The sequence below is a fragment of the Molothrus ater genome, chromosome 4, assembly GCF_012460135.2.
Source record: "Molothrus ater isolate BHLD 08-10-18 breed brown headed cowbird chromosome 4, BPBGC_Mater_1.1, whole genome shotgun sequence".
NCBI lineage: Eukaryota > Metazoa > Chordata > Aves > Passeriformes > Icteridae > Molothrus > Molothrus ater.
Window position 1 is genome coordinate 12,727,535 of NC_050481.2, and position 14,407 is coordinate 12,741,941.

The following is a 14,407-nucleotide window of genomic DNA, read 5'->3' on the forward strand; positions in this document are numbered from 1 at the left end:
ACAATTTCTTTACTTTATTGCACTGAGTTTTCCAACCCTTCAGCAATCTCAGTTAGTCAAAACCCTGTTGTGGCTTTTTATTTCTTATTCTACCTGTGTTAAATGCTGTATGGGATGCAATTCTGTCTGTGATTTTCATGATGCTTGGGAAGACAAGAAGTGCCAGGCAGAGCTCCTATTCCCTGGATGTATGGAATGAGTCATGCTTCCTGGTGTGCGGAAAGCAACTCCAAACAGGGCCCAGGCTCCAGCACGGCTGCCCCTGTGCTGCTGCTATATCAGGCTTTGTCTGTGATGCAGTCAGGGTGTTAGAGACTCTCATCCCTCTCTCCTGAGAGCTGCTGCTCTGGACTGTGTCATGCTTGACCACAGTGCCTGCATAGGTTGAAATTATATGTTTAAAAAGGAGGGAGAGAAATAAACATCTTGCCCAGCCGGGGAACATGTGAGTCCCATTGGGGAGGAGCTATTTTAAAGCTCAGACAGAAAGATGTCTATTTTTGCCCTTCAGCCAGACAGACTCAGCTAATGGTCTAAATTGTTCAAACCATTTTTTTGACCAAATTCTTAAAAAGAGGAACGAAAATGAGCAGGAAGAGTCCTTAAGCCAGCAAGAGGTAGACAGGGCTTAAACCTGGAAAGATCTTATCTATACCCTTCTGTTCTTTGGGGCTGTAGAGATGTGCTTTATTTTTATAGTTGTAGTGTGCGTTTGCTTTAATAATGAGCCAGAGAGATTAAGTTCAATGTGAGGATTTTAAGAGCAATACTGCTGAAAACACATTGTGGAGGTTGTGCAATCTCCACGTGTGTCTCATGAGCAGGTTGTTATTTCACTTAATCATTTCAGATGCACAGCATGGCTGGAGGCTTTCAGGGAAGTGTAACACAGCTAGGACTGCTCATTGTGGCTCATCTTCCTTGTTTCTGGTGTTCTGCTGAGCACTTTCCTTAAAACTGCCTGTGTAGATGGGTTTAAATCTTAGGATAGGGGAAAAACAAGTGTTATATTATGCATGGGTGCCATTTAATTGGATTTCCAACCTGACTGCCCTGTGAAGCAAGTCTGCAGCTGTTTGGGAGAACCACGAAGCAAATACAAGTGGAGGAAAAAGCCAAGTCCACTGTGACGGGGAATCTGATGTAAAAAGTGTGTCAATACACACAAAGGAGTTTGTCAAGGTTGTTTATTTAGTGAGTGCTGTGATTTTTGGTGATGACAGAAAGGCAATGAAGCTGGTGAAGGGTCTGGAGCACAAGTCTGTTGAGGAATGGCTGAGGTAGCTGGGGGTGTTTAGCCTGGAAAAAAGGAGGCTCAAGGGAAACCTTATCAGTCTCTTGAACTGCCTGAAAGGAGGGTATAGCCAGGTGGGGGTCAGTCTCTTCTCCCCAGCAACCAGTGACAGGACCAGAAGACTGCCTCCAGCTGTGCCAGGGGAGGTTTAGGTTGTAAATTAGGAAGAATTTATTCACAATAAAGGGTGATTGGACATTGGAGTGGGCTGCCCAGGGACATGGTGGAGTCACCACCACTGGAGGTGTTTATGGAAAAATTGGGTGTGGCACTTGATGCCATGGTCTGGTTGGCATGGTGGTACTTGGTCATGGGTTGGACTTGATGATTGCTGAGGTCTTTTCCAGCCTGAGTGATTCTGTGACAAGCAGAAAGCCTTGGTCCATAAGAAGACAAGGATTGTGAAAGACTGCAATTAATCTGTTCCTTGTTATTTCAGGAACAGCATGGTCTTAGCATGGAGTGTCACCCTCTCCTGTCATGGTCCTGGTTCTGCTGATACTCATTATCAGTGTGTGACTTGTTTCAGCTCTAATGCTGGGCCTGTCTTCCTCAGGAATCAGAAAAACCCAAGTGTGATTTTGTACAGCTAAATGAGCCTTTCCTGCTCCTTGGCCTTTCTTACCCTACTTCCAAGTCAGCATTTCAGAGAGCTTCCCTCACTCCTGGGAGCTTGGAGACAGCAGCTCTTGGGGCATTTTGGCTTGGCTATGGGCAGCTAGGCATTTCCCTGAATCAGAAAGCTGCTTTTGGGGCTTTCAGGGCACAGGAGAGTTTTGGTATCCTCCCCATGGCATTGTGTCCCCAGTTTCTGGGTGATTGCCCCCCTCTTCCCTCAGGTTTTTCACCTTGCTTCATGCATCCTCAACTCCATGCAACTGCCTGTTCCTCAAATAGAAATAAGTACTGAGGAGAGTGTGTTATTCATGCCAGCACTAAGGTCAGGCTACTATCAAACCTGCCATCTGCGTGTGTGATGTCTCAGCCTCTCGAAAGACAAAAACGGGGCTGTGGGTGAGTGGGTGTAATGTCTGTAATGTCTGTTGTTCAGCCAGCCAGGGGTTTAAAAATACCACTTGTGAATGACTTGATGAGAGTAGTTTTAGAAGGCAATCCACAACCAGCACGTTTCAGTTTTCTGATGGGAAAGGTATTTGAAGAGGTGTTTATATCAAAACAAAATTTACTAAACATGAAGGGAACAGGACACTGAGGGGAGATAAATATCCGTGGTGGAGTGGCTGGTGGCTTTCACGGCAGTTCTAATGCCTGTTTGGGGTCACTCAGGGCACTGGATTTGTACTGGGGAGAGGGGAGCAAAGGGGCAATGAGATGGGTGATCAAAGACTGGTTTTCATTTCCAAGCACCCTTCTCTAGTGCTGTAGCAACAACTTCCTGTCTGTATGAGTTATACTAATTTCAGTGCTGAAAAATCCAAAAATAGCTGAGGAGAGAGGAATCAAATTATAGTTTTGTCATGGGATGAGGTAGTGGGAAGGAAAAGTATGCTGTACCTTCTCCCTGTGTGGGCATGAGTGCCTGTCTCCCTGTGCTCAGAAGGAAGCAGGACCCAAACTGGGAGCAAGCCAAGCACTTGTGTGGAAGTATCACCTTGTAGAGATCCCTGGCTGTTGCCTGCTTTGCCCCAGAAATTCATCTCCTGAGGTCCACAGCCATTAAAGAACAGCCTGTCAGCAGCACCCCACATTGTGTAGAGCAAGATCTCCATGGCAACCCCTTCAGGATCTAATCATTACAGAAAAGGAAAGAAAGGATAATAGTTTGGAATGTTTCTACATTTAAAATTCTCCATACTACTATATATATTTTCTAGTTTCTTTGTTATCCCCTAAAGGCAGAGGTTTCAGCCCAAGTTCTGGTGAGCTGTGCATCACTCTGGGGTCTGCGGTGCCTAGCCCATGCCCAGCTCTTGCTCCCACAGGTCAGCCCCTCTGTGCTGCATCCCACAGCTCCATCATGGAGCATTTCCCTGGGCTGCACCACTGTGATGGAATCAAGACTATTAGCCCCTTGCTGGCAGTGGGGCTGTCCTGGTACAGCACAACGAGGGCTGGGTTTGTTAATGGGAAATGGCTTTTCTGGAAAATATCACAACCTGAGTGGGGTTTGATGATGCCTCTTTGAGTGCACTAATGCTCAGCTAGCTCACACTGGCTTTGTTTTGGGTTTTGGTTTCATTGAAAGGAAAAAAAAAAGGGGAAGTGAATCAAACTGAAACCTCCCTTTATTCCATTTATTTTTCAGTTGGAGGGAATGGAAAGATTTGAGCTTACCTGCTGGAGCACATTAGTCATATGAAGAGATGATGGCTGTGGGCATGGACAAGATTTGAACATGAGCTGGGTAATGAAGTGCTTAAGCCCACAGTGCTGAGAGGATTATGGGTGAGATCGATCAGCTTTTGTGATTCTGGCCTGATTTCTTCAATATGGAGTGCCAAGACCCTGCTGAAGGTAAAAGGATGCCCTGGCACATAAGCTGGGGTGACACTTCCAGCAATCCTATGTGGTTGGGCAGACAAAGGAAGTCCTTTCATGGCTTTGCATTCCCATTTGGGTTGGTTCTGGAGAGGAGCCTGGTGGAAGACAGAGGTGGTGATGCTATTTCCTCGTAGAAAGCCACAAAGTGTACCATGTAATTACATCTGGACAGAGCAGGGCTGCCCCCACAGCACAGTTACGTACGTGACTGGAGCAGACAGTGCTGGAATTTGCAGATATGTCAGGAGTCAGAAATACTAGAAACCCTCAGGAAAGGTATTGTCAATAACTGAAGCCCTGAAGTTACTAAAAAAAGTTGGAGGGGAGCTTTGTGTTCCTGCTCCTGCTGTGGGACCATGCAGGCAGGTAAGAGGCAGCACATGTTCTCACCCATGCTTCCCCAGACAGCACCTTGCTCTCACTTGTTTGCATCAGTCTTCCCTGCTTGCATATCAAACATATTTTCACATCTTTTTGTTTGTGACTGGTTATGCAAAAACAAATTCTGTGCACGAAAGTCAATGCTTACCCTGTATTCATTTCTTATAAGCTTTTTTTTTTAAGATTCCTGCTTCTAATCTCCTGTGCAATAATCTTTTGTGCATTCAGCATTCAGAAAAAAACCACCAGTAATGAGAGAGTATTCCAGCAGAAATAGTGAAGAGGAACCAGACTGAGTCAAAAGGCATTGATTGTCATGTGCAATCACACATATGCAGCTGCTTTGAGGTACACCATTGAATTCTACTGGAGGTTTAACAGTGTGAATGAGTTGTGTAAGAATTCATCTGTCATTTACAGCTGCTCATTTAAGGTGATTGGTATGAAATTACAAAGAACAACCTGGGGGGGCAGGGAGAATGGTTAGGAAGTTTTATTTATCAATAAATCAAAAAATGAAGAGTGTTAAAGTCATCATGGAAGAGTGAAGGCTGGATCCAGCCTTTATGACTGGTATCTAAATTGGATGAATTGACTACTGAGGGAATAAGTTGAAGATCTCATAAATGTAGGTCTTAAAAGCAATCAGCTTCAATTCCTACTGCAGTCCCTGTGAAAATGGAGCAGAAATGCAGATCCCTGCCTCAGGATCAGAGGTGGTCAGTTGCCATAGTGATGTTCCTGTGCTGTATTTTAAGATGCTGGAGTCAGCTGTGCACAGCTTCCCTGGGAAGTGCACACCAGCATTTTGGCTGCTGGCTGAATGCTTATACAGGTTTGTCACCAGCAATCCCACATACTGTTTTCAGGAAAACAACATCCAGTAAGCAATTCCAGATTTTTCTTTGTTGCTCTGATATTCAGAACACGCTTATACTGCTTAAGCTTGGCCTGCCCCTCCCCCCAGTATTTAATGACCTCTTTAGGAACCACGGAAAACCAAGAAACATCTCCTTGGATTTAATACTTGTTTCTTGCTGAAAAGAAGTTTATCATAAGCATGTAGATTCCTGTATAGAGTAGCTTCTATGGGATTTTTGTTGTGTAGACCTTTGTGCAATATGGAATATTGTGGAAGATGTGGGTACAACACTCACATAATAATAGTTAATAGAAAGTTAGATTGTGAACCAAATGAAAGTCACCAGATGTGTGATGTGCTATGCTTTTATTTTCTGAGGCTGTATTAGTTGAGACTTCTCTGGCTTTGTGAGTTGTTTGGCATTGCTTGGGTTTTGGTAGTGAGGGGTTTCAGGTGGTGGTGGTTTGGTTTTTTTTTTGGTTCCTTATATTATTTTTTTAAAGTTATTAGGATTTTGAGGATTCAAATGTCCTTGTAGGTATGAGCCAAATTGCTGATGATCTCTTGCTCAGAGCTGCACTGATGGTGTCAGTTTTTCCAGGCTCCCAGGGTAGTGCTTCCTGTCCAGCTACACCGAGCAGCAATAAATTTAGCCCAAGGGAGCCATAATGACAGTACAGGAATCAGAGGACTCCTGATCACTCTCCAAGAGGGTCTGGCTCTCCATACAGACATCTTCATCCCTCGAGCTGCCAGCCCTGTCCTGACTTCTCTGCTCCCTCTGGGAGCACTCCTGCACCCGTTTGCACTCCCGCAGTGCCTACAATCATACAATCATTTCCACCAGTCGTTTCCTTCTGATGTTTTCTTCCCCTCCAACAAGAAATCAGGGTGCTGTGACTCAGGAGACAGACACACACCTGACCTGCACAAACAGCACAACTGCCCCTATGTCACCCTGAGCAGTTCACTGATGTGATCAGGGGCAAGGCTGGCCCCTGATCGCTGCTATATTTTCCTTCCTGAGAGCACTGACACTATGCTGCTTTCCAGATCTTTGCAATTCCAGTTGGATGGGAGCAAGCACAGGGTGAAAGCTGCAGAAAGCTTTTCATATTAAGGCTGCATTATTGTTCCACTTCCAGCTTGTGATGGACAAATACTTACTGCTCTGACCTCCCAAGGGGTTGAATTGTGAGCAGGAAGTGATTGTAAAAGATATTGTACTCTGAGTGAGATGTTAGGAGCTGTAATTACCCTCCAGTGTCTCTATGATTACTGCTGTCAGTGCTGACCTATTGACAGCCCAGTGTCACTGGAGCTACCTGGTAGCTGTGCCAGCACTGTCAAAACAGGTCCCTGCTGTGAGGCAGAGCTGAGCATCTGTCCCTGCCCTTACTTTGACTGAGGGCAGCAAGATGCAGCGGTGCCTGTGTGCGGGAAGGTGTGTTGGATCTGAAAGTGGCCAGGCAGAAATGAGACATCCTTATCTACATCTGGTGAAGTCACAGCCTCAAATTAGTGAATTCAGCCAAGTTGATGGATGAATATAGATTTATAGAACCTGACAAGCCAGTCACACACATCTGGGAGGGATGGCACAAAGCACTTGTCCAGCTATGAACTCCAGCTGCAGTGGGCATGATGTGGATAACAGTTATTCCTCCATGTGTTTTGCTTTGGCAAAAGTGGCACAGAGCAGGTACAACACCTGTGAGACTTTGTCCCAACAGACCATTGGGGCTATATGCTGGTTTTGCTGGAGGTCATTGCTCAGAGTAGGATGGTAGAAAAATGCTATAAATAGATATATATAGAGTGTGAGGCTGGCACAGGAGGTGGGAAGTGAGGGATTTGGGGAGCTTGCCTTGCATAGGTTTTGGGAAAGGGCATGGTTCAACTTGTGAGTAGGATAAGGTTGGCAGCTCCCTTTGACAGTGTCACAGAGACTTTAAACAATCTGTGATGTCTGAAATAGGTGCCTGAAATAGAGCAAATGACTGGTGCCTTTAAAGTGCCTTTTTTCTCTGGCTGTAGAGGAAACTCCATGGTGGACATGGAGTAGGGTTAATGATCCTACCCCTGTGCTGACAGGATGCCAGGGGAGAGGGCTGTTGGTCTTATGCAGAGGTCTAGCATTAGCAGGTGCCTTGTGTGTGTCTGTATTTCAGGGCCCCTGGACTCAGGCTCCTGTGAGATGTTCTTTTCCAGCAAGAGAAGTAGCAAATTTTAGAGGCTTAGAAGAAATCAAGCCTGTGTATGGTTCTGTGCTGTGACAAGCATGCTGGTAGTTCCAAATCCACAGCATTTGCAGCTATGGGACTTGCTCCCAGAAGGAGTTGCTCTTCAAACACCTAAAATGTCATCATTAGCTACTGGGCTCTGTGTCATGTTAATGCTGTGAATAGCAGACAATGTTTACTCAGGTAACAAAATGAAACTGTGTTATAACACCTGTCACCAGAAAGTGTGGGGGAAAGGGATTTGGATTTGGATCTGACCATAAGGTAGGAGCTGGTGCTGAGTGTTTGGTTGAGTGCTGAAGACATCCTGCTCTCATCCTAGTCTTCCCTACTCCCCTCATTCATTGATCCTTTTCCTTTTGATGCTGCTGTCAAAATCCTTAAGTCTACTCAGGAGAGAAGTGCACCAGCAACATTAATATTATTAAAATACCCTGGACTGGAAAAAAAAAAAGAGGAAACAGTGGTTTTTTTTCAACACTATTTAGTTCTTGAGTTTTTGATGCCGAGCTGATCAGTGGAGGAGAGCAGCTGTTATGTTCTTCTTCCCCCAGCTGGCTGGCTGTAGTGCCAGCTAGTCTTTTGGCTTTGGTGTCTCTTATCCCTCCTGCTGTCTGCATTCATTTCTTTCCTCTGTTCTCATGAACACTACACAGTCCAGACTGTCAAACAGAGGAGTGATATTCCTGCATCTTCTTACCAGCCTTGCCAGTTTTCTAGTTTCTGACTTGGCCACATACTCCCTGGTAGTCCAAGGGTGCCAACTTTAGCCTGGCCAGGCTTCCCCCACCTTCATTCCAGGGACTGAGCATCTTGGTAGGGTAGGACTTGTGGAAATGCCCAGTGGCATTTAAAACACCCAACAGATAGCTGCTGCTCCCCCCCTCAATCCCTTTCTCACCTTTGATGTAACAACAATAATCCTTAATATTATTTTTTCTTTATAAGGTTAAATGTAAGGTTGTAGTATGTGGGCTGGGGTTTCCTTTCCTTGAAAAACACAGGCAGGTCTGCCTGGGCAATCTGGCTAATGCTGTAGGATGATCTCTGGAAGGGATTTGGGGTGCAGACCTCATTGATGGACCCGGGGCTATTGGAGATTACAGGGATGTGGGTCAGGTCAGTGTGCTGTGAGTGAGCATTGTGGGATGTGCTGGTGCTGCGGGTGTTTCAGGGCCATTGCAAAGGAGGGAAGTGACCTTGGGGTAGTGGCTGGTGGGGCAATGGGTGATGTGTTATACAAGAGCCGGGCATGCAGAGCTTGGTGTTTATCTCTTTCTTGCACCACAGCACCTGGACATGAGGCACCACCAGATCTTTGGGGGCTAAGTTAAATGCAGGTTTGACATTAAAAAAAAAAGAAAAAAAAAGACAAAACATGGTAATTGTTGGAGGTGCTTAAAAAAGGTTGGTAATATGAACTCATAACTGGCTGGGGACAGGGGTATAATTTTGACACAGGTCAAAAGGAAAATACATCCCATGGTATCTGCAGCAGGAGTCAGGTGGGGAAGAAGAGGGAAAACATCTGCTGAAGGTATGGGCACAGGAATGAGCAGCTTGATGGTGACCATCTTGAGGACAAGGGGCTGTGGGGAAAGCAGGGAGGCCACAGTGGCACTGGGGCCTCCCTGCATGGGGAGCAGGAGGAAGGAGAAAAATTATACTCATCACATTCAGCACCTTGTAGTCCTTGCAGGACAGACACACATGGACTGTGGGCTGGTAATGAGGGGGGGAACAGCAGGAGATTGTGAGGATGAAATTACACCCAGCAGCAGACTGACATGTCTGGTTTCACAAGATGCTCTGTCCAGCACGAGGCATGCCATCTGGATGCTGTTTTCTACAGCCTGAGCTAATTCAGATAACCTGCAGTTTACAGAGCCCTGGCTCAATCCTGACCCTGCCCAAGTTTCCTTCAGTAATTTATTTCACAGTGCCAGCATCTCATGTGAATGTCAGCAAAGCTGCAACCCTGTCCATGTCCCCATGGCATATATTGTGGTCTGAGTTTTCCAGAGCAGAGGTAGCATCCCCTCCCTGTCCAGCAGCTGGAAGGAGCACTGCAATGCTACACTCAGTGCAGAGTGTGTGATGCTCCCTATACACTTCCATTTAGTATTTCCCTTCTTCCTGGTACCTGTGTGGGCATGAAAGTAAGATGAGTACTCTCTTTCTAGGGTGGTTTTGTGCTCCTGCCCCAAGGTACAGAATAGGGCTGAGAGCTGGCAGGGAAATGGTCCCTGTGTGTTTCAGCACCCTGGCCCATGGCACAGGGAAAACTCTGCTCCCAAGGTTATGTTGCACGGGTTAGGAGGACATCATCCCTGGGATGGGGTCCAATGCTTGGCGTGGGTGACGCTGTAGTTGTTTGCGTGTGTCATGGAGGGAAGTGTGTGAATGGGATAAATTTAGCAGTCAAAACACAGGGCCAGCACAGTCTGTCATTAAGTGCCCTCCCATCTCATCATCCTGCAACCACAAGGAGCTTTTTTAGGGCCGGCGTCATGGCAGAGGCCAGAGGAAGTGTGGGAGGCCAATTCCTGGTGACACCTCCAGGCACAGCAGCGCTGCCCAGTGGTGCCATTGGCTGCCCCCGCCCGGGGCTGGCACTGACCAGCAGTTAAATGCCTGCCCGGGCACCCTGGGACACACAGCCTGGAGCATTCCTACACAGACAGCCAGCTCATCCCTTCCCCGGCACCATAGGAGACGGAGGCTTGCATCACACCTTGAGGTAAAGGTCTTGGTTTCTTTGGGTTGATCTGGCATTGCCTGGAGGGAAAACAACAACGTTTGGAAAAAGGAGTTGAAGATTTCCTCACAAGTTTTGGTTGAAAGCAGGAGGCTTATCATCTGGGATGATAAGGTGTTGCTTTGTCAGGGAAGATGTAGGTGTTGCTTTGTCAGGGAAGAAATCAGAAGTGTGCTCATTCCAGCACGTTTTGGGTGCAGGGTGATGTTCAGTGTGGTTAGTGTATCCCATAGGGAAGAGGTGCTGGGCTGGGCTTAAAGAAAATGCTTGGAAAATGAGAGCAGAGCTGGAGGAAAGCCCCCACTGCTTTATCTGCCTGCCAGGGAGCAGTGCTGCTGGGGTGGCCACCCAGAGGGCTCTGGAGATGCAGCTCACTGTGGCGTTATCTCATTGGGATGCTCCACTTTGGAATGCTAGGAGATTTTATGAGGCTGTGGGGACCACTCCAGGTGGGAGGTGCAGCTCTGCAGCCCATGGTCTCACAGTGCTGCCCATCTGAGGTGCAGGCTCCTGTCACAACCACTGAGTTCAGCTGAGTGGTGACATTACTTTGGGAACAGGAAACTCAGGAGAGCTTTCCTGCTCCTTAATGATGCTCAGACAAAAAGTCTGCCAGTACATGGCTGGGTATTTCAAATCCCAAACTAAAGGGAGGTTTCTGCACAGGAGGTGCCAGGAGGTGGCACAAGGACAAATCCCTGGCTTGTTTGATGACGCACCAGGCTGAGCATTGTGATTTGGGAGGGCTTTGTGGGACAAAATTCCAGCCAGAGGCACATGCAAAGGCTTTGCTCTAGCCTGCAAATATTTCATTCCTTGTTGCAGCCACAGGGACCATGACTGACATGAGGACTGCATTCCTGGTGCTGCTTCTATGGGCTGTGGCCTGTGCTCACCCTGTAAGTACCCCCTGGACTGACACTCCCACCCCAAACCCCTTGGTTTTGCCCAGCCAAGGCACACTGATCACTGATCAAATGTCTCCTGGATGTGTTTAGGTGCCTGGCCATGAACCCCCCCACCCCAGCGCCCTGCAGGAGGTAAGCCACAGGTGCTGCTGTGCCACAGGGAGCAGCCCCTCAGGGAGCAAGTCTGGGATGGGGAGCCAGCTCTGGACAGGCATCCTTGGACCAGGAGCCTAGGAGGGATCTGCTGCTTCCATGGGTCTTTGAGCTTTGTCTGTCTGCTCAGTCTTTTCAAGCTGGGTTGGTTTCACCCTGTTTTGACTTGCCTCCCTGAAAAAGTTCCCAGTTCACCTGACACCTTTTGCTGTGCTGGCCCTGAGATAGCCCAACTTGGGCTTTTCTGGGCTGCCCTTTTGTTGGTGGCTACCATTTTATTTTGTAACTGCAGAAATAACTAAAGGGCTGAGGTGCAAGTATTAGAAAAGACTTGAGCTCTTGCATGGCTTGGGAGTGAGGTCCTGCAGCAGCAACAGTAAAAGTACTGTGGTTGGTGTTTAATAAACCAAAAGTACCATGTAATGTTTTGCCTCCAGGATACCGCAAATGAAGATTACATTGACAAGCTGGGCAACCACCTGGATGGTGGGGATGGCAGACATCATCCTGCCAGTCCAGAGACAGGGGAAAATGCACTTGCCAGGGACCTGGCAGGTGGGAATGCCGTGGATAAGGAGCTGGGTGAGCTCAGTGGCCAAGATGTGGGAGACCAAGTTGGGCAGGCTCAGCACGTGAACCAGGTGGACCATGAAGACATGAGCGCCCGCAATGGGAATGACCTTGGTTTCCTGGTGAGTGAGTGGAGAGGAATGTTTTGTTCTGCCAGGAAAGCTCCCTTGGCCCCAAAGCTGGCATTGGTCAAGGCTGTGCTTGGCTTTGCATTCATCTGTTTGTCACCTCCATAGGAGGTGGATGCCCGTGACACTGATGATGCTGACGATGGAGACCACTACGGCACCAGAGCCAACGCGTTTCCCTCCCATGGTGGTGGGTTCCTGGATGAGGAGGATGACAGTGGGGATGACACCTTCGATGCCAATGGGAAAGAAGAGAGGGGTGAAGGCCCTACCTACGGGGCTGGTGCTGATGGGGCAGGGGAACACAAGCATGATGCTGGCCGTGGGGATGATGGGGCTGGAGTGGGGCACAGCAGCAGCAGCAGCAGCAGTGAGAGCATTGGGGCAGACCACCGACGCTACAGGAACTATGGCTTTGGGCACACCTACAGGCACAGAGGGGCCAGCAGCAGCAGCCAGGAGGAGAGCTATGACTTCCAGGACGAAGCTATGCAGGGGGATGATCCCTCTGTCTTTGACGGCCCAGGCAGCAGCTACAGGATGCGCCACACTGGCCCCCATGCTCTGGGGAACAGTGGGGAGAGTGCCCAGGGGGCTGGCTCCCACCGCTGGGAGGAGGGTGACAGCAGGTCCCCCGAGGTGGAGGACGGTGACTCTGGAGAAGACAGCCCATCTGTGGAGAACAGTCAGTCAGAAGAGCCTGTTGACAGCCAGTCAGAGGAAAAAAGCTCCAGCCACTCCAGGGAGGATGGGGATGGGGATGGGGATGGGGATGGGGATGGGGATGGGGATGGGGATGGGGAGGACAGCCCCTCCAGGGAAGATGAGGACAGTGAGTCCAGGGAGGCCACTGATGAGCAGTCAGATGAAGAGCCAGGGGAGACCCCAGAGGTGGTGAGAACCTTGAATGAGCACAGCAACAGTCAAACCTGGGAAGGTCAGGAGGACTGGGATTCTGCTGAGGACAGGAGTGTGCTGTCCACACCTGACAGTGAGTCCAGGGAAGAAGAGAATGAACTGAGCAAGTCCAGGGAAGATGATGATGACCAGAGCCATTCCACAGAGGAAACTGTGGAGGAGTCAGAGGAGGATGAGAATGACTCTGTGCCAAGCACATCAGCTGAGAGCCCAGAGGTGCCAGAGGATGACAGCAGCCCAGAGGACAACACAGGTGAGGACAGCAGGTCCGCAGAGAGCGACAACAGTGAGTCCCAGGAAGATGAGGATGATGTGGAGAGCCACTCCCAGGAGGATGCCACTCACGAGTCCAGCAGCCACGGGGACGACAGCTCCCTGCAGAGCCTGGAGAGTGGGGTCCACAAGCAGCAACTGGGCGCCCTGCGCCACAGACCTGCTGCTGACTATGATGACAATGACTGCCAGGATGGGTACTGACCTGTGCCCCGGGACCTCAGCGGCATGAAGGGTGTGGGGGGAGGAGGGGTTAATTTATTTGCCATATAGCCTGGTTGACTTCTTCTCAAGAAGTGGTTAAAATGGAGTGGTTAAAATGGCGTGGTTAAAATGGCGTGGTTAATGCTGTGGTTAAAGTGGAGTTGGGTTTGCCAGAGCTAGGCCTGGGCATGCTACACAGGGAATGGAAGGCTTGCCAGGCAAAGGGAAAACACCAAACCACAGCAAGAAAGGGTATTTTCTGTATCAAACTGGAGAGCAGCTGAGAGCTGTGAGGGCCAGCAGGGTGATGCTGCCCACTTGCCCCAGGAGAACAGTGGTGGCTTGGCACTTCTGGGCATGCTGGGCAAGTCCCTGTGTTCACTCCTTGTGTTTGCCTACCCAGACTCCAGTTGGCACTTTCATTAACTCTATGTCCAGCACATAAAAAGGAAAAGCTACAGCTGGTGTGCACATGTGGTGCATGGGTACAGCAGGGTGTGAAGTACCACTTCAGGATGGGATGTATGTAATATTTTTATTATTTTGTAAGAAATGTACAGAAAACATTATACTGTATCCTTTTTGCACTTGTATTTCAAAGCTGAAATATACCCTGTTGATTTCTTTAATCACCATTAAAACCACCAAACTCCACTAGTGTGGTTTGAGGTGTTGCTGTTTTTTTTCTTCTGGCTGTGTCAGGGTCTGCAGTTTGGGGCTGGACCAGAAGGAGCGGGAAGCAAAGGGCAGGATATTTGTGTGGAGAGCCACAGCATACTGGGAGGAGGGGGAAAGCAAAAGCTGAGGGTGTTCCCACTCCCTCTATTTCCAGGTGCCCCAAAGGCCACCCCTGCCCCTTGGTGAGCCCACAGTGCAGTGGAAAATCTGGCTGATGACCCCAGTGAGCTGGGCCTGAGGCTTTGCTATATTAGGGCCATCACCTCCTGCAATGTGAGCAAGGGTTGTGCTGCTCTTCCTGAGGTGCTGGAAAGGTGTCCCTGGGCATGAGGACTCTTCTGGTCCACTGGCTTTGTGTGCCCATGGTGGCGCCTGCTACCAAGTTCCCTGCAGCAGAGATGCAGGTGAGCAAGGTAAAAGTGTTACCATGCATAAAGCCTGTTTTACTCTATGTGACATTTGGTTGGTTTTTTCCTTCTATCAGCAAATAAACAACATGTTATTTAAAATCACATTATTTTAAATTCCACCCAGG

General features: G+C 48.6%; 1 protein-coding gene across 4 annotated transcripts in view; it reads left to right on the plus strand.

Moving 5' to 3' along the window:
- LOC118686747 (dentin matrix acidic phosphoprotein 1-like) overlaps positions 1 to 13,848 on the plus strand; it is a 28,063-nt gene extending 14,215 nt beyond the window's left edge. For 2 of the 4 annotated variants that reach the window (XM_036383109.2, XM_036383108.2), the window contains exons 2-6: positions 3,561 to 3,769; positions 10,866 to 10,939; positions 11,039 to 11,080; positions 11,539 to 11,793; positions 11,908 to 13,848. In XM_036383109.2, the coding sequence (XP_036239002.1) occupies positions 3,745 to 3,769; positions 10,866 to 10,939; positions 11,039 to 11,080; positions 11,539 to 11,793; positions 11,908 to 13,194 (1,683 nt within the window). In that variant the 5' untranslated portion in view covers positions 3,561 to 3,744 and the 3' untranslated portion in view covers positions 13,195 to 13,848. Of the gene's footprint in view, positions 1 to 3,560; positions 3,770 to 4,405; positions 4,526 to 9,770; positions 10,940 to 11,038; positions 11,081 to 11,538; positions 11,794 to 11,907 lie in introns of all 4 variants that reach the window. The other 2 variants (XM_036383111.2, XM_036383110.2) reach the window with 2 other exon arrangements.
- The last annotated feature ends 559 nt before the right edge of the window (positions 13,849 to 14,407 follow it).